This window comes from Somniosus microcephalus, chromosome 22 (assembly GCF_052327205.1).
Source record: "Somniosus microcephalus isolate GS21.2 chromosome 22, FLI_Smic_1.0, whole genome shotgun sequence".
In the NCBI taxonomy this organism is placed as follows: domain Eukaryota; kingdom Metazoa; phylum Chordata; class Chondrichthyes; order Squaliformes; family Somniosidae; genus Somniosus; species Somniosus microcephalus.
The window spans coordinates 28910327-28930027 of record NC_141008.1 but is presented as its reverse complement, the minus strand read 5'-3'; the positions used below and the strand labels follow the sequence as shown (position 1 = coordinate 28930027).

The 19701-nt window shown below is 44.9% G+C and overlaps 1 protein-coding gene across 3 annotated transcripts in view; it reads left to right on the top strand.

The window, feature by feature from the left end:
• Nucleotides 1-5110: 5110 nt before the first annotated feature.
• Nucleotides 5111-19701, top strand: part of baz1b (bromodomain adjacent to zinc finger domain, 1B) — an 83066-nt gene continuing 68475 nt past the window's right edge. For 2 of the 3 annotated variants that reach the window (XM_085964338.1, XM_085964337.1), the window contains exons 1-4: nt 5111-5497; nt 12349-12465; nt 16454-16598; nt 17536-17740. In XM_085964338.1, the coding sequence (XP_085820464.1) occupies nt 5382-5497; nt 12349-12465; nt 16454-16598; nt 17536-17740 (583 nt within the window). In that variant the 5' untranslated portion in view covers nt 5111-5381. The remainder of the gene's footprint in view (nt 5498-12348; nt 12466-16453; nt 16599-17535; nt 17741-19701) is intronic. The other variant, XM_085964339.1, reaches the window with a different exon arrangement.

Below are 19701 nucleotides of genomic sequence, written 5' to 3'. Positions count from 1 at the left end.
ACAGAGATAAGTAGTCTGGCATTATGGAGTACTGAGTGAAAGCAATAGACATTTTAATTTACACAGAAAAGGAAACATGAGTAAGGATGAAGTTACAAGATTTCTAGCACAATTGTGAAAGTACGAATGAGCCTGTGAGACATATTTTGTATAATTTTCAGAGCTTATTGACATAAATGAGAAAAACATTTCCACTTAGTTTCCACTTCGTATCCCTTACCTCCCCACCCCCCTCCTGAAAAAGATAGAAGTTCTAATTCCGGATCTTGAACTGTGTCTGGAGGGAGTATTTTGAGCCTTATAGTATTGGTGGCTAGATGGTAGTAGCACTCTCACATCTAAGCCAGGTGTTCATGGGTTTGAGTCCCAATCCAGTAGTTGGAATATGTAAGATAGGCTGATGCTCACTCCAGTGCTGTACTGTGGGATTGCTGCATTATCAGATACCAGAATTAAGATCAGACATTCCAGTGGTTCAAGTGAACATTAAAGGTCCCTTGGCACAGAAAAAGCTGGGAGACCCAGCCAACATTCCACCAAAAAAGTAATTTAATGATAATCTGCCATACTAGCCATTCACATTTTTGTAGGATCTTGCTGTAGAATCATATAATCTTACAGCACACAGGCCCGTGGAATAAGAGGGACAGTGACAGCATAGATACGAAATTGTCTAAGTGACAGGAAACGGAGAGTAGCGGTGAACGGTTGTTTTTTGGACTGGAGGAAGGTACACAGTGGTGTTCCCCAGGGGTCGGTACTAGGACCACTGCTTTTCTTGATATATATGAATGATTTGGACTTGTGTGTACTGGGCACAATTTCAAAATTTGTGGATGACACAAAACTTGGAAGTATAGTGAACAGTGAGGAGGATAGGGATAGACTTTAAGAGGACATAGGCTGGTAGAATGGGCGGACACGTGGCAGAATGCAGAAAAGTGTGAAGTGATACATTTTGGTAGGAAGAATGAGGAGAGGCAATATAAATTAAAGGGTACAATTCTAAAGGGAGTGAATGAAGAGCAAGAGCTGGGGTATATGTGCACAAATCATTGAATGGCAATAAAAACAGAAAATGCTGGAGAAACTCTAGTCAGGCAGCATCTGTGAAGAGAGAAACAGAGTTAACATTTCCGGTTGATGACCTTTCGTCAGAACTGGAAAAAAGCAGGAAATGGAACTGGGCTGGGAAATGGGGGAGGGGATGAAAGAACAAAAGAGAAGGCCTGTGATAGGATAGAAAGCAAGAGAGATTAAGAGACATTGCGAGACATTAAGAGATATTCAAAGCAAAAGGAGATGGTAATGGGACAGGTTAAGAAACAAAGGATGGCTCGAGATGAAGTGTAAATTGTGCTGGCAGAATGAAAGACAGCTGCCATGTTGGGGAGAAGAACAAAAGACAGTGTGGATAAAAAATATATATATGATGGGGTCCGAGGTTATGATCTGAAATTGTTGAACTCTATGTTGAGTCCAGAAGGCTGTAAAGTGCCTAATCGGAAGATGAGGTGCTGTTCCTCGAGCTTACGCTGAGCTTCCATGGAACAATGCAAGAGGCCGAGGACGGTGAGGTCTGAGTGGGAGTGGAGCGGTGAATTAAAGTGACAGGCGACCGGAAGCTCGAGGTCCCCCTTACGGACTGAACGGAGGTGTTCCGCAAAGCGGTCTCCCAATCTGCGTTTGGTCTCCCCAATGTAGAGGAGACATCGTGAGCAGCGAATACAGTGTACTAAATTGCAAGAAGTACAAGTAAAAGCCCACTGACTCCCACAGCTACCTGGACTACACTTCCTCCCACCCCGCCTCCTGTAAGGACTCTATTCCATTCTCCCAGTTTCTCCGTCTCCACTGCATCTGCTCTGACGATGCCACCTTCCATACCAGTGCTTCTGACATGTCTTCCTTTTTCCTCAACCGAGGATTCCCCTCTACAGTGGTTGACACGGCCGTTGACCGTGTCCGTTCTATCTCCCGCACTTCTGCCCTCACCCCTGCCCCTACCTCCCAGAACCACGACAGAGTTCCCCTTGTCCTTACCTTTCACCCCACCAGCCTCCACATTCAACGGATCTTCCTCCACCTCCAGCGCGATCCCACCACCAAATGCATCTTCCCCTCCCCTTTTAGCATTCCTTAGGGACTGCTCCCTCCACGACACCCTAGACCACTCCTCTAACACCCCTTCCCCTTCGCCCGGCACCTTCCCGTGCAAGCGCAGGAGATGCAACACTGTCTAGGGCCCCAAACACCCTTTCCAGGTGAAACAGCGATTTACTTGTACTTCTTGCAATCTAGTATACTGTATTCGCTGCTCACGATGTGGTCTCCTCTACATTGGGGAGACCAAATGCAGATTGGGTGACCGCTTTGCGGAACACCTCCGTTCAGTCCGTAAGGGGGACCTCGAGCTTCCGGTCGCCTGTCACTTTAATTCACCGCTCCACTCCCACTCAGACCTCACTGTCCTCGGCCTCTTGCATTGTTTCACGGAAGCTCAGCGTAAGCTCGAGGAACAGCACCTCATCTTTTGATTAGGCACTTTACAGCCTTCTGGACTCAACATAGAGTTCAACAATTTCAGATCATAACCTCGGCCCCCATTATATATATATATTTTTTATCCACACTTTTTGTTTGTGCCTTCTGTTCTTCTCTCCCACATGGCAGCTGTCTTTCTTTCTGCCAGCGCAATTTATACTTCATCTAGCGCCATCCTTTGTTTCTTAACCTGTCCCATTACCATCTCCTTTTGCCTTGAATATCTCTCAATGTCTCTTAACCTCTTCCGCCTTCTATCCTATCACAGACCTTCCCTTTTGTTCTTTCATCCCCTCCCCCCTTTCTCAGCTTCTACACTTGCTTAAAAATCTGTTCTATTTCCTGCTTTATTCCAGTTCTGACGAAAGGTCATCGACCTGAAACAGTTTCTCTCTTCACAGATGCTGCCCGACTTGCTGAGTTTCTCCAGCATTTTCTGTTTTTATTTCAGATTTCCAGCATCTGCAGTATTGAAGGTGGCAAGACGGGTTGAGCAAGTGGTTAAAAAAACATACGGGATCATGGGCTTTATAAATAGAGGCATAGAATACAAAAGCAAGAAAGTTATGATGAACCTTTATAAAACACCTGATTTGGCCTCAATTGGAGTAGTGTCCAATTCTGGGCACCGCACTTTAGGAAGGATGTGAAGGCCTTAGAGAGGGGTGCAGAAAAGATTTACGAGAATGGTTCCAGGGATGAGGGACTTGTTATGTGGATAGACTGGAGAAGCTGGGGTAGTTCTCCTTTAGAACAGAGAAGGTTGAGAGGAGATTTGATAGAGTTGTTCAAAATCATGAGGGGTCTAGACAGAGTAGAGAGAAACTGTTCCCATTGGCGGAAGGATCGCAAACCAGAGGCCACAGATTTAAGGTGATTGGCAGAAGATCCAAAGGTGACATGAGGAAAAACTTTTTTACGTAGCGAGTAGTTATGATCTGGAATGCACTGCCTGAAAGGGTGGTGGAGGCAGACTCAATTGTGGCTTTCAAAAGGGAATTCGATGAGTACCTAAAGGAGAAAAAATTGCAGGGCTACGGGGAAAGGGTGGGGGATTGGGACTAGCTGCAATGCTCTTGCAGAGAGCCGCTCGGGCTCAATGGACCGAATGGCCTCCTACTATGCTGTAACCATTCTATGATTCTAAGGCTATTTAGCCAGTTGTGCCTGTGGCAGCTCTTTGAAAGAGCTGTCCAATTTAGTCCCACACCCCAGCTTTTTCCCCATAATCTTGCAAATTCAGTTCATGTTATCACCTCTCCAAGTGCATGTCCAATTGCCTTTTGAAAGTTACTATGGAATCTAATTCCACCCTCTCAGGTAGTGTATTTTAGATCTTAACAACCTACTGGGTGAAGAAATTTCTCCTAATTTCCCCTCTACTTCTTTGGGCAATTATTTTACATGTCCTCAGGGGGAGGTTAACTAGTACTATGTGCAAAATTGATGATGCATTTCCCTCCACAACACTTTGGGATATTTCTGATACATGTCATGCCTTTGGATGACAGTCCTTGTCTACCTGTACCAGATAGTTCAGATGAACAATGAAGATCCCATTCCAGTATTCAAAACGGGGAGCAGTGCCAGCCAACATTCCTCCCTCAACTAACACCATCAAATGGATTAGCCAGTCATCCATCTCATTGTTTGTAGAATCTTGCTGTGCACAAGTGGCTGCCACATTTGCTCATAGGACAGCATTCTGAGGTAATTCATCGAGAAGAATGGGATGTCTTATAAGGTACTACTATGTGAACACAGGTTTTTAATGATGGGAGTAATTTGCGGTGATGAATGCAGACTATCACATTAAAACATGTTGAGTTACATGCAATTTTCCTAAATAAGCCTGGTTATAACATGAACTTTTTTTTTCATTATATCCAGTGTTTTCCCCGAGAGTGAGCAGGCGCCAATGACATTTCATTATGCAACGTTTTGCAGGAAAGTAAGCTCCCAAAGATTGTTCTTACAACCAATCCTCCCCTCGTTAAGTGCGTTGCCCTCCAGCCCAACAGTTCGGGGCCGCAGGTTGAGCCAAGGGCCTCTTGCTTTAATCATAGCTAACCTGCCCCAACCAACACACGCAGCCAACTAAGCCCGCTCACCGTTACCCGTTTTACCTGCAGCCTCAACCACACTTGCTGGCCGGCTGGGCCTTGATTGATGGTTCGGGGAACCAATCCCTTTCCAGAATTCAGGCTTCAGTCGCATGCCCGGCCGCAATGGTCCAATCGCTCGCCCATCAAGTTCGATTTCGCGGCGGCGTCACTTGGTGCGTATTTTTTTTAAAAACAATTTTTAAAAAAATACAAAAATTGACACACACCGCGCCGTTCATGCCTTAGATACAAATTTTATATATGGACGGCCCCAAATTTAAAATATACTTTTTTCCGTCACCGTTTAATCGACGGTCGTAACCTTTCACCTGAAAAATCACAAACCCGCGCTTGAACCGAAGCGGAAGGTGTGATTGACAGCGGCTGGCAGCCAATGAGCGGGCAGAGCGAGTTCAAACTGGATGGCGCGCTGGGCCCACCGGCCAAGGAGCGCGCGGGCTGGGCGGGAGCTTCCGCTGGCAGGTCGGGCTGCGCGGTGGCGGGAGCTGCGGAGCGGCCGGTGAGGAGCGGGAGCCGGGCTGCCGCGCAATCCCGCCATTTTTGAACTCTCCAGCTGAAGCCGGGAGTGTGCGAGGCCCCGCGCCTCTTCCTCACTTTGGGTCTACTCGCAGTTGGAGCCGCTGAGATTGGGCTGGGCCTTGAGCGGCCGCCTCTCCATCATCATCCTCATCCCCTGAGCCGGAGCCGGCCGGCCGGCGCCCACACAGGACCATGGCGCCGCTGCTGGGCAGGAAGCCATTCCCGCTGGTGAAGCCGCTGACCGACCTGGCGTCAGAGGAGACTATCTACGTGATCGAGCACAGCGGCGAGGGTTTCAGGAACAACGAGTATCCTTGGAGCCGGCCCGGGGGTTGCGGGATCTCGGGGGTGGAGGGAGAGAGAGACGGCATCTCCCTAGGGACAGGGCCTAGGTTTGGGGCAGGAGCCGGTGTTTTTCCCCTGCTGCCGGGGAGGCGATGTGGGGTGTGTGAGAGCGCTCTGGTGTGTCACTGTCTGTCAGCACTCGTTCCAGGGCCCTGGATCCGCCGGAAGGTCCCGTTGAGCGAATCCAGACAATTGTTTCCAACTCCACAAGTTGGTCATTGTCAGCAGGCCCGGTGGTGCCAGGCTGGGCCTACTCACTGCCGGTTTTATAGCAAAGAGACTGAATAAAGAGGCAGCCCGGCTCCATCCACCTCACACAATCACTGTGTGGGCGGCGTGAGGTTCAACACTTAACTCCTTTCACTGCTGGACTGACTGCAGCTGTCAAAAGACTGGTTCAGCGTTTTCCTGCGCATTTCTAATGCTGTCCCAGCATCAGCTTTTTTTTTTAGAAGCCAGCGATTTAAGTAATATTTGCAACTTTTCTTGCTGCTATATTGCTGTCTGAATTGATTTTAAAATCAACCTGGATTTGTGTCGGTATACTTAAATCTTCGTGCAGAAACGAAAGTTGCAAATGCTGTAAATCTGAAAAAGAAACAGAAAATACTGGAAGTATCCAGGTCAGTCAGCATCTGGAAACCAGGGGTGTGTGATGAGGGATCCCCATCTGAACTGTTAACCTATCTATTCCCTTATAAGATGCTAATGGACCTGCTGTGCACTTTTATTATTTTGTATCTTAGCCAGAGCTAAATGTTCTATGATATATTTCTAATATGGACACTACAGTCTGTTGTGGAGCTTTTTATGAGTAATATTTACAATATTTTCATGTATTTAAAGTGGTTTGAAAATGGATTGGCGCAGGAATGCTGCGAAGCAGTTATAAGGATGTTGTAGGGGTTTCTTAGTTTGCAGACTTTTTTTCTTTGGTTTGAGCAGTGTCCTGTATTCTGAACTTGGGTGTTCTGATGTGTGTTTGGTATACCCATGAATGTTTTGTTTTTACTTCTGACATGTCTTAAAATGCAAGAATGCTATCTTTTCATTAATGTGTCCTTTTGTACTTGGCTTGCTGAAGGCTCAGTTTAAGCATTTGATTCTAAAGCAGTTTAAAAAGATGCTGCTGGATTTTGCACATAGAGGAGTGTAAGTGGAAAGGAAATGGAATCCCTCTGAAAGTAGTGTTTTTTCAGTTGTAGCAAAAAGCCTTCATAAATCTATTTTCTTTTTTCCTTTCTTAGCTAGTTGCTATGGATGTGTCCACCCAGTTTAACCCTTCTAGTGGCTCAGGCCTATATATAGGTTTGAACAACATGCCCTGTGGAAGGCATGAAGATTACATTTAAGTTTGGCTATTTATGTAACCTATTGAAACAAAGTACCTTTTGTATCACTGGCACGGGTGTTGGTAAAGATTTTTGAGGAAGAAGAAAACTTTATTTAAAATAAAATTTAAACTTTTAGGGTTATTACAGGAGTTTGTATAACATTTCCAGTTTTAGTTTATTATCTTGATTTGGAATGTATGGACTTTAGAACACACTCTGCTTTGATCGATAGTGTACTGTAAGGACAGTGCTGCAGATATCCTAATATGCCCTTCCAATTCAGCCTTTTAACTTGGAAAAGGTTTAGAACTATGACCTATATTGACTTCCTGTTCATTCAGATGTTTTGGGTGCAGCATTTCATGTTGGAGATTCTTCATGATGAGCACATTCATTAATGTGTAGACTGGCACTAATCTGATATTTCAGGGTTTCTCTTCCTGAGTGCCACCCCACCCCTTAAAAAAAGACTGGTTGTATTGAAAGCATGGTTTAAAACTGTGCTATAGTAAGGTTCTTTTACTTGGTCAGTGCTTGTTTAGAAATGGTACCAGTATGTCGGTGTATTTTAATGACTACTCATCTGCAACCCCTAGTGTGAAGCAGAGTACAGATATTGGCTTAGTCACTGTCTGCTCTCGTGGAAGAGCAGCATTTTATTTGTGCTTTAAAACAACAACTAAAGAGTTTATGCAACACCTAGAGGAAGAGCTCTGTTTGAACAGTCCTCCTTGTCTGTTTGAGGATCTTTACCTGTAGCACAGTGAGTGGTGCTGTGGGACTCGAACAAGAAGTGAGAGAACTTGATTTGTATTTTTAATAAAGGGAGTGGACTCACTAATTATGGTCACTGAATGCTCCTTTGCACCCCCCACCCCCAGCTAGTCCAAATTTTGACACCACTAAAAACTAAGTTATTGTGTTTCAGTTTGCTTCTGGTGCTCTGCAGACTAGTGGGACTTATTTTACTAGTTTCAAAAATTAATAAATTGTAACTTTCTTGGAATTTTCCAAGCCTCAAGAATTAGTCCAACCGTTGAGCACCTCCTGAGGCCTTGTCGATAAAGGCACTGGTGGTGTGGCACCAGATGGCTCTAGGTAGCATTCCCAATTTGTGGTGAATTACTGACTTCAGCCTGGATAGCAGCTGGGGTACTGCTACAGTCAGCCTTACTGACCCTGGGCTAGGAGAGGAAGAATCAGATGATTTTTCCAAACCTGATCACTAACAAGTGATCTCCACTGGACAAGTATGGGCGGGAACAAGACTGTGATGCTGTCCACTGTTGAATAGGCAGCAGATGCCACTGCTGATTCACGTTATTACTGACATCTTTAGAATGAACGCTGTTTTTCAGGACCATGCTGAGAAGGGGTGACGGTTACTTTGGTCTAGTCTGTTTAATGATGACAAAGCCCCAATGCAGGTTGCACTTGTGTTTAGAGGTTGTTCAGTAAGCAGTTTTTGAATTGACATTTCCTGTGCAATGTTCAATCTAGCCATGTGTAAGCTCCCAGTTGGGCACAGCAAGAAGGGATTCAATAGATTTGATAGTTTACTTTAAAGGTTGATGCAGCACTGGTGGTTTGTTACTGTTCACCACCAAGAAGTTGTGCTGCACTTTTCCTCTCTTGACTTGAATCCAGTGTCATACTTTTGAAAACTGGAAATTGGTGTCTGCTTGGACATCTAGTTTAGGACTTCTGTTTGTGTATATAAAAAATCCCAGGTTTATGTGTAAAAACCCTCTCTAATGATGTCCTTGAGGACAGTCTCCAATCTCCCAGTCTGGGTAACGTGTGTCGTATTGTTGTCCCTACATCTATTTAGTGTATTGGTACCAGTAAACCAATACCCTTTAACGTGAGATACATCTTGCGTGATCATTTTTTTCTTCTCTCTCCCCTCCTCCTAAAGATAGCAACTCCTTTATTGTGGTATGGTTTGATGGGCACCATTTGCTCTCTGGTACCTCACTGAAATGGCCATGGGGGGGAAGTGGAAGAGCATCATAACTGAGGCCTAACCTGTTCATTGGGATTGTTCGATAGTGATCAGCAACAGAAAACTGGCAATGCTATAGAGAACATTGTACTTGAAACAATACATTGCAATGCTGTGTGATGCTCTTAGTTAATCAGCTCTGGTTGCTCCTGCCATTATCACCACCAGTGATGGACTGTAACTACCAGTACTTCACCCTACAGCTCAAATGTTCTTTCCAGGCAACCCAAGTCTGGAATCTGGAATTGTACTGCTGGGTATTTTTCATAATACTAAATTTCATCTGTTCAAAACCCTAGTCTTTAGTGATGAAATCTTGTGGTCCTCTTTAAATGATGGGAGCATTGTTAAATTCTGTATGTATTAATTGTAACTTTAAATACTCCTGTACTCAGTCAAGGTGGTGTCATGTAATCCAGTGCGTGACTGTGTGTTAATTACAGAAGGTGCTACAAGTTGGGTGAAAGTCACATCATTGTTGTCACTCATATTTAGTACATTGGTACCGATAAGCTTTATTGAAAACTGTACCTAAATCATAGGTTTTAATCTTGTATAATAGATTGTATAATAGATTGCTGTGGCCAGTACATCAATGACCTGTATTTCACCCATGTATTCTGAAGCTCCTAAAACTCTGAAGTTTGGAAGGTCAGAATCTACAATTGACCTGGGTGTTTTTCATGTGGACACAGTATGACAATTTTATGTTTACTATTGCATTTTATTAACACTCTAGTGATAACCCTGCAGATTGTCATAATAGTTGTGATGGTGGATGTCTTTTGAAGTATTAAGTTTCTAGATTTTCTCTCTGCCTTTCTATTCCTGTTTGGTAGTGTGTTACTCTGGCTGGGAATGGCATGTATCTGCTCATGTGGCTTGGAGAAGTATAAAAGTAGCCATGTTGACTTGCTGACTTTTTATGTCGCTGGGCTTGTCTGTGATGCCATCCTCGAGTTGAATACGTCTCTGGTGCTGTTCACGTGTAGAGTGGCTATGTTTGTGAGGTGCTGGAGCTACAACCGTCTCAAGAATTTTAATTCAAATATCCACTTTTAGACATGTGGTTTCAACTCCTCTTGAGTTTGTCACTGTTCCAATGAAGCTCAACAGAAGCTTGAGGACCAGCACCTCCGCTTTTGATTAGGCACTTTACAACCTTCCGGACTCTACATTAGGTTCAACAATTTCAGATCGTAATCGCTGCTTCCATTTTTGTGGACAGCAGGCGCTGGTAATGGTTCTGCTGTTGCCATTTACACCTCCTCCAGACCCATCTTTTATTTCTTTGCTTGTCCCATCATCCCTTTCGTCATGTAATCTCTCCTGCCCTCCACCCTATCACAGACCTTCTCTTCTCTTCTTTCCTCCCCTCCCTTTCCCTGCCTCTGTACTCGCTTTAAAACCTGTTACATTTTCCAGTTCTGACGAAAGGTCATCGACCTGAAACATTAACTGTTTCTCCACAGATGCTGCCTGACCTGAGTATTTCCAGCATTTTCTCATGAATAGAATGTTCTTATCCAAGACCTGGCAAAATGTAATAAAGGAGGGATACTTAGCTATACTAGCCCAATGCTTGCAATTCCATTTGTGTCCTCTGTAATAGCAATGATGATCGGGGATGTCAAAACTACAGCCTACGGCCAATATGGCACCCGAGTCCTTGCAATTTGGCCTACAAAGCCAAGGCAACTACACCCTATTTGTAGTGCTTCAATTTTATGTGCCCGGAGGTTTGTAAAGGACTTTGCACTATTGCCTCATAAATCCTAAATCAGTACGCCAAGATCTGCTAATAACAGCCGATTGAGATAATCGCAGGTTAACGTGAACATGGATTTAAACATTAGAAATGATCCCTAAAGCTCCATGATGCAAAGCTTGGTAACTCATTAGGGAAAAAAAGCTTGAACACTCCTGGCTAAGGTAGTGTAGAGAAGCTGGTGTGCTAGGGTTCTGAAACATTGGGTTTATACACAATCTCAGTAGGCACCTCGCTTCCTCATTCGTTCAACTTAACGTACAAATGCAATATGCAGTATGCTATTCTATTGGGATAGTGTGCAGTATATTGTCAGGGCTGCCACTGACCGCAGCCCTGACATCAGTGCACGGGTCCGCAGCACATTTTAGAACAGTTCATGTAGAAGTAGTTCTGCAACATAATAAGTATGGCAAAGCCCTCAAGTCTTTTGTTATTGTTGAAGATGCTAACGGGAATTGAAACCATTGGGCTACAAGTAGTCTAGCAAAGTACAGCCTACTTTTCTTAATGGGAATTTGCAGCCAGATCATTGTTAGCTGAAATGTCATGGTGTCCAGTAGTGGTGCGAAGCCTCAGGACCCACAGCTACTGGCCTCAGACCAGTATTTTCAGTGCCTGCCATACAGTTGACTGTGAGTTGCACTGACATCAGTGACAATGGAGATATGTGTGTCTGTGCATGCTTTCACAAGCAGCCCAGTCAGGCAGGGAAAAGGCATTCAGATGACAAAATGAGGTAAAATCTGCTCTTAAACTTCTTTCCAGCCTTTTTACAAATAAAATCTGTAGACTACCAAGCCCATTTGCTGGTTCTTTGTGATAGTAGTTAGTATACTCAATTTGACTTTACTTGTTCCCCTGTCCTTCTGTGCAGGGGGGGCTCACTTATCTTCCATTTCTGATGCAGAGGTTACACCCAAAATATTAACCTGTTTTTGCTTTCAAATTCTCTTGGACACTTTGTTCAAGATTTTTTTCTGCTCTTTTCTCTTTCCCCCCTGTGGTAAACCACTGTTTGTATTCCTGTTTGTCCTGTTTGTATTCCACTGTGTACATGCCTGGACATGCCTCGGCTGACTCCTCCCACAGGTCCTAGTATAAAGGTGACTGCTCCCCAGCCCTTGGTATCCTGGACCGGTCGACCACTCGAGGCAGACCTCCATTCTGTTGTTAATAAAAGCCTTTAGTTACTCTTCTAACTCTCAGTCTTTTATGAGTAATTGATAGCGCATCACCCCCCCACCCCCCCCCCCCCCCCCCAAACCAAGATTTCCAGCACTTGCAGTGTTTCTTTTTATTACTGCCACTGGAACGTGTGGATGGCAGGTAAAAACAGGATATAGCTCCGCTCTGTACCTCCACAGTTGAATGGTCTACAGATGCTCACTTTCTAGTCTCATGAATGGCTGCTTGGATGAGAAGCCAGAAGATGCCTGGGGCACTGTACCCTAGCAGGACGGTGCTTTCAGAAGAGCAGAGAAAATTGGGGAAGATTGAAGAAAAATATGAAACAATTGAATAAAAAAGCATCCCGTCAGTGTTAAGTGAGTTAGAATGGGGCAAATGGATTCAGTGGTTTGGGTATAGGTAACCGAAGGTCAAGAGTGTGAAACAGTACAAATGTGGCATCATGGTGATTGGCGTTTCAAAGGTTTTTGTGTAAAACCTAAATTTCCTCCTTTATTTTCCTGAGCTGATATTCAGAGAATATGAAACCCGACTGTCTAGATACGCAGAGCGGATCTGGACGTGTAAAAGCACAGGCAGCAATCAGCTCACTCACAAGGAGGCCTGGGAGGAGGAGCAGGAAGTAACCGAGCTGTGAGTATATAGCCAATTCTGAAATAAAAGGTACAATTAATATATGTTGGTAGCAATTTAACTCAACCTGTTACTGGGGTTAATTCTGTAAAACTCTTCCAGCTTTAAAGAGGAGGGGGTTTCTAAACTGATGTATGTGCACCTGTTTAATCTTTATACTATATATTCAGGGAGGCTCAATCCTATTGGTTGAAATGATGGCAGGATTAGGTTTTCTGATTACACTGACGCAGGGTTGTATGATGCATATTTTTACCCTGCTTCCATTGTAAGGCAGGTTGGAGAGGGTCAAATACAATAGTTACAGAAGCTGCTGGCAAAATCTGCAGAGTCCAATGTCTGTCAATTGGGGAACTGCTGGGGGATGGGTGAAGGGAAGCTGATTCTGAATTACAGTATTACTGAGCCTACCTGGAAATACAATAGGTTAGAAATGGTGCTAATTTGTGACTTATTAACCCTGTGAGATGATGCGTGAAAGTAACTGTGTTGGGGCTTCAGTAATTATGTCAAACTGTTACTTCCTACCTGACCAAGGAGGGGGAGAAACAAAGAACATGAGCACATGTACATCCATGTGGCTAGAGATATGTTCCTGGCACCTGGTTGAGGTCACCTTCATTTCACTGTTACTGAAAGTCTGTGTATCTTGGGGCAACTTTAAGTGCAGTTCATGCTATATTGAAAGGGAAGAACCTTGCACTGTCTCCTGCTCTATCTCGTTTGTTCTTAGTACCCCAGATTTTGGAATTCTTTAGTCTCAGTTTTTCCTTTCTCCGACAATCCTCGTGATTTTAAAACCCAGTCTTGGCAGCACCTAATCGCGAATTTGTAATTCACCTCCTCTCCTCTTACTCTTTTCAAGCTTGGTAGTGTCCTGCATTATGGGCCTTCAACCTTCACCTTGGTTTCTCACATTTAAAGAAAATGGCACAATATCCCCAATGGAAATGCTGTCCTGTTAATTGGTTGGGTGCTAGATTTCAACTGACATAAATCTTATACCGAACCTCTTAAAATAGCCCTGAGCTGCCCTCCTGGGAACTTGTTTACATTGCCAGATCTACTGATTTACTGACATACCCTTAGTACAGAGACCTTTTAAACAAGCACCCCAGAGTTTGGAAAAAGAGCTGTGGGGAAATTGCTCAACAGCAGCAGACTAATCTCCGTAAAAGCTCCAATACCCGACAATACTTCATTTTCTGTTCGAGCAGCGGAAAGCTGGCCCAGTTTTCTCTGGGATAACACTGGCTGGCAGGATGAGCCCAGGTTTTCCAATTTTCCCATCCCAGTTTTTATTTCAAGTGCAGTGACTTCAGTTGCAGGTAAGTTTGGCAAAACAGAAGAGCTAGACAACCAAAATAGTCATTGGTAACCTCAAAACTGCACCTGTGCAAACTGGAGATATTGCTTCAAGAGGAATAAATTGAGAGTTGGGTTCAAGGATTGCTTGATGGCTCAATGGTTGAAGGTACTGCCTTTATTAACACTGAGCTATGCAGAACACAAAGTGCCAGCTTTGATTTCTAGTTTAGCTGAATGATCCAATCTCAGACAGGATAGTAGTTAGGACTCAATAAGTGGCCTCAATGTCCCTGAAATGTGTGGGGATGGGGACGGGGTGGAAATCAGCCAGGATCCTGACTATCACCCTGAGACTGTTTATGGTAAGTATGTATTTGAACAGATTAACTTCTGTCATACCCCCCCCCCCCCCCCCCCCCCAAAATGGGGGAATAGTTTGTTGGCACTCTGTAGGCTATCACACTGGGGTGGGGGGGCACTTGGGCAAGGTGCCAGAGGGCTGCTGGTAGCCATTAAAAACTTACATCAGCACAAATCAATTTGGCTGATTTTAACTTTTGACAGTGATTGAAAACAGACGGTAGTGGATCAGTTGTACATCCCGACCAATTTTCTTTTGCATTGGAATTAACGGAAAGGAAAATCTGGGGTTTCTCTGGCAGCCAATCCGCTGCCACCCATTTTCCACCCCTTCTATCTTCAGGAGAGGGAGAAGTTGATGGTTAATACTTTAAATGGCTTTATATTGAGAGGTGGGGAGGGAGAATGTGCTTAAAAACAGCAGTGATTATGGCGATACATAGTTCGCATACTTTTTAAATTATGAAATACAGGAAACTTTTGTTTATCCGGAGGTTAAATGTCCGGAAAGCTCTATACCGGCAAAATTCAGGAGTCTGTTCAGATAATTTTTTTTCTTTTCGTTGCTGCTTTTCTCCAGTCCTGGCTCTGCAAGCGTCTCTGTAGCTAAGCAACAGCTTCAGCTAGACGCTTGCAAGCTGCGCTGACTGTTTTGAAGCTGTTGCTAAGCAACAGGGTTTGTTGCTTCACACGGAGCTCTGAGCTCCGTATGTTTTAACATTAGCGCTGGTTTCTACGGCAGTTTTGCTCTAACGGCACCAGCTCGGTCCCGTCGGTGCCGGATACCAGAAAGTTTCCTGTATGTCTTAAGAAAAAAAATATCTATCTACTATTACCTCATTAAAAATGGCATTCATTAGTCAATGTTTGTTTAAGAACAGATTTTATAGTATGGGGGGGTGTTTGGCAGTAACACTTGTTTTGTCAGTAGGTTTATTTAGCATGCAGGTTCAATACTCAACCAGTGCACCTCAATGTATCAATTCAAGACTTGTGGAATGTTTCTTCATACATCATCTCATTGCTTTTGCCGCTGACATGCAAGTAGCAACCAGTACTTCATCCTGTGGTGTAGCTCAAAATACTCTCCTCCGGCACAAAATACGTTTGGAAGGCTGATCTCCAATCCAGTTGTTTCACATTTTGCACTTTTACACTTAAATCTTAATTACAACACTGAGCAATACTGTCAAAATGGTCCTCTCTGGTGGTGGTTCGTTTGGACCGGGGGAAAGTTTTTGGTGCTGTCAAGTCTTGATTGTGCTGGTGTGAAAGTGACTTGCAATTTGCACCCCTGGACAGTTTAAAACAACAGGGTCAGGTTGCATTACAATGTGGCTTGTACAGTGATTTCATGGCAGTTGGAGGCTTTGTTACTGCTAATGAATTACTGTGGAATTCAGATGAAATACACAATAATGCTGTAACAATTTGGCACCAGTGCCCTTGAACTAGGAGGGAAATCAGCCAGGGTTCCTGCTTCTGATTGTTGTTCAGTGACCACTGTTGGAAAATGTGATTGTGTGGATGTATGGGAATGTTGGGTAAAGATAGGATCAGACTTCGCTCGGATGCCTTCCACGCTCCGACTTTTGACTGGAATCGCCCATGAAGAATGGTTAGCTGACCTCGTGAGATCCCAGAGGTTTGTTGGTGGATTGTCAACAGGACTTTGTACTTTCAGGAAAGGAGGAGGAGTTCAGACAAAGGGTTGGTTACATTTTTAATAAGGATGTGAAAGCAGTGTTCCAACAGGAGACGGTAGTGGTGTGAATCAGATTAGTAACTTTTACTGGTATTGCCACTGGATACTTTCACAGTTAGGCCCCATCTACTGGTTGAGTGCAGCATGAGCTCTTGCTGTCATGGAGACTTCTTGCATGAAATAAGCAAGCGTTAATCTAGAAAGGGGGAGCAATTGAGCATGTTCTTGTAAGTTTAGGAAAGTGGGGCGTTCTTGTTCTGGAAGTGTGTTTTGGGGGGAGGGTTGTACCTTTTCCTATAGAAGCAAAATTAGATGGGACTCGATGTTTGGGAATCTTTTGTTGTGCCCAGGGCATGCCTAATCACCAATGTTCCCTTTAGCACTTGGAGGTCCCGCGCAGCCGGTTCACCAGCTTTTAAATTGAAAAACCATGCATGCGCTGAATTTTGAATGGGCCACGCAGCCTGTTAAAGGTGTCACGTGGCCCCCCAAAAAATTAGAGGGAACACTGCTAATAACTAGTTCCTTTGAACCCAGTCTAAATTGCTGTTGTGTTAATTTATGATTATATTTATGTAGCATTTTTACCTTGTTCTGCTTTGTTGCTCTTTGCAGGCTAAAGGAGGAGTATCCAGTGTGGTTTGAACAGCCTGTGTTGGAACTGGTCCATCACAATACAGTGTCCCTAGACAAACTAGTTGACAAAACATGGATGGAGATCATGACCAAGTTTGCTATTGGAGAGCACTGCGAATTCCAGGTCAGTCTTGGAAGATATTTTGTACAAGCTTGAAAAATGTTTCCATAATGGCTTCGTGGGTAACTACATTTCCTGATCTGAACCATAAGCTTCAGGTTTAATCCCTAAGCTGTGGTGCTTTTGCTGATCTCTGGATGGTCCCTGGGCTGATGTAGAAAAAAATCAAGCTGGATCTAAAGTCCTGATTGCTGACCAGTGCCCCATTGAAAAGGGCACTTTTATGGACACCAGATGTAGGCAAGATACTGCTTGGCTGTGATGGGCCTTCCATAGATGGAAGGCATGCCAGCATTCACTGTACAAGCCTCCGTGAAGAACAGCCACTTCGACATAGTGAAGCTGCACCTTTCCCTGAGCCACTGCCTCCTACGGCGTGTGAAGAGAAATACTAGAATTCAGCAAATCAGATCATGAAATAATCAAAAGATCTTTGGAATAGAGGATAAAATTATATATATCAATATGTTGGAAAAAGAGATGAGGATTGACTAGGTGGTGGAGGTGATTATTGCTCTTTCATCTCTGGAACCTGGGTTTAATTGCCATTGGAGAGTCCTTTTGTAAAACAAATTAGTTATATTTGCAATAACAACAGAAAATGCTGGAAACACTCCGCAGGCCAGGCAGCATCCGTGGAGCGAGAAACAGTTAACGTTTCAGGTCTGGGACCCTTCATCAGACCTGAAACGTTAACTCTGTTTCTCTCTCCACAGATGCTGCCTGGCCTGCTGAGTATTTCCAGCATTTTCTGTTGTTTCAGATTTCCAGCATCTGCAGTATTTTGCTATTGTATTAGTTATATTTGCATTTGGTTGTCAAATACTAATGTTAGTAATTCTGCTGCCAGCAGCAATGTTTTTATTTATAACATGGATGTGTGTAAATATTGTAAAATTAAAAGTTAACCCAAATAAATGACTTTCTTCTTGCCTATTAGGTTGGGGAAAACAAAATCCTTCCAGTGGTGGTGGTAAAAGTCCATCCTCTGGAACTGAAGGAAGAATTATCTTCCGAGAAGAAAACTGATGGATCCTGCGACTCGCCTTCCAGTGACAAGGAGAACTCCAGTCAGGTGGCGCAAGAGAGCCTTGGTATGGAAGTCTGCAACAAAGTTGAGGAGAACAAGAGAGAGAGCAACACCAGTACGTGTTCAGTCACATTATGTGTATAGTAGAGTGGACAAGCATAGAGAAGTGGTAGGGGGAGAATTGGCAGCATTTTTTTCTATTAACTTGGGAGTCCTTAGGACTCTGTCCCCTCTTTTCACTGTTTCTTTGTATTAATGAATTCCTACATTACAACAGTGACTACACTTCAAAATTACTTCATTGGCTGTAAAGCGCTTTGGGACGTCCGGTGGTCGTGAAAGGCTCTATATAAATGCAAGTCTTTCTTTCTTTCATGACCTTGGCACTCCATAAACCCTATTCCATTTTACTAATGATTCCATTCTACATTCATGAATTTCCTTCAAGTTGCAAAGTCTGTTCACAAACTCAAGCCTTCTCTCAGTACAATGGCTAAATCTTGAACATTTTGCCCCATGGTAATGAAAATCTTGTTTTTCAATTTTTCAAAGACACAATTTCTCTATGTCCTTTGCAAGTCTAATCAGTTGCCACCTCTTAACATTAGGCTGCAGCCTCTGTTCTTCAACCATCAACAACATCCTTGGCCTCACTATTTCTTCTGATCTCAAATCGAACTCTCACCTCTTCAAAGCAGCCACTGAGAAGCTCTTTCATGCCAAGCCATTCATTTCCCTCAAACTCTAAAAGGAGTGCAGCATTGAGATTTGGGGATTCAGAGAGCTTTAAAAGTGGGAAGATGAGGTGAATAAGTTGATTTATAAAAAGAGATCCCATCTATATATATATAAAGCGGCTCTTCTGTCTGTCTGTCTGTCCGCCTGGTCTCTATACGTTTGGAAGTTACAGAGCGTACCGACGCGCGCGTCGCCTCAAAAGAAAGCTTGCGATTCCGGACCGGTCATAGGCGTATTTACGTTTCGGCCGGACAAAAATCCCGCCCGCGGTATCCCAAAAACGTTCAGCGTTCCGCTCATTAGCATCTCATTAGCGACCGTGTGACGTTGAGGTCTTCCTACAGTTGAGTGTCGAGTGACTCGACGATTGACCAATCCTACGCTTCGGTGACCTGACCGGTCGACCAATCGGTGCGTGTGTGGGCGGGCCTTATCCTTCTGAACCGAGGTGAGTGGCCGCCATCTTGATTTTCCACGATTTTTTCCCCCACACTTTCTGTGTGTTAGGGAACTAAGGTAAATATTTCAATTATGTGTTAGGCAATTAATTAACAATTTATTTGAGTTTTATATTGTGTTTAGCAACCCCCCCCCCCCCCCCCTCCTCCTCACCCTCGCGCAGGGGGGACTCGGGGCCTGAAGCTGAAAAAATTTCTCTCTCTCTCTCTCTCTCTTTCTTCCCTCTCTCTCTCTCCTTCTCCTCTTCCCTCTCTCTCCTTCTCCTCTTCCCTCTCTCCTCTTCCCTCTCTCTCCTTCTCCTCTTCCCTCTCTGTCTCTCTCTACTTCCCCCTCTCAGGTGTCGCGGACGGAGCGCGGGCGCGCCGCCCGAAGTTTCCCGCTCGCTAACGGCCTTGCCGGCTCCCGCGGGCCGCTCGCACTGACCGCGCATGCGCCGCCCGCACTCACCGCGCATGCGCCGCCCGCCCGCACGCAGCGGCCGTCCATCAGCCGCGCGATACGCGGGGGACCTCAGCAACGGCACCGGACCTCAGGCGCTAGGCAGGGGGAGGGGCCGGAGAGAGGGACAGAGGGGAGGAGGGGGCGGAGGGAGAGAGGGGAGGGAGAGAGGGGAGGGAGGGATAGGACAGGGAGAGGACATGACAGGGAGAGGGGGGACACACGGGCAGGGAGACCAAACGCCCCAAAATTGCCCTCGCAACGCGGGGCTCGCTAGGCAGGGGGAGGGGCCGGAGAGAGGGACAGAGGGGAGTGGGGGAGCGGGGGAGGGGTGGGGGGAGGGGGAGGGGAGGGAGAGAGGGGAGGGGAGGGAGAGAGGGGAGGGAGGGATAGGACAGGGAGAGGACATGACAGGGAGACCAAACGCCCCAAAATTGCCCT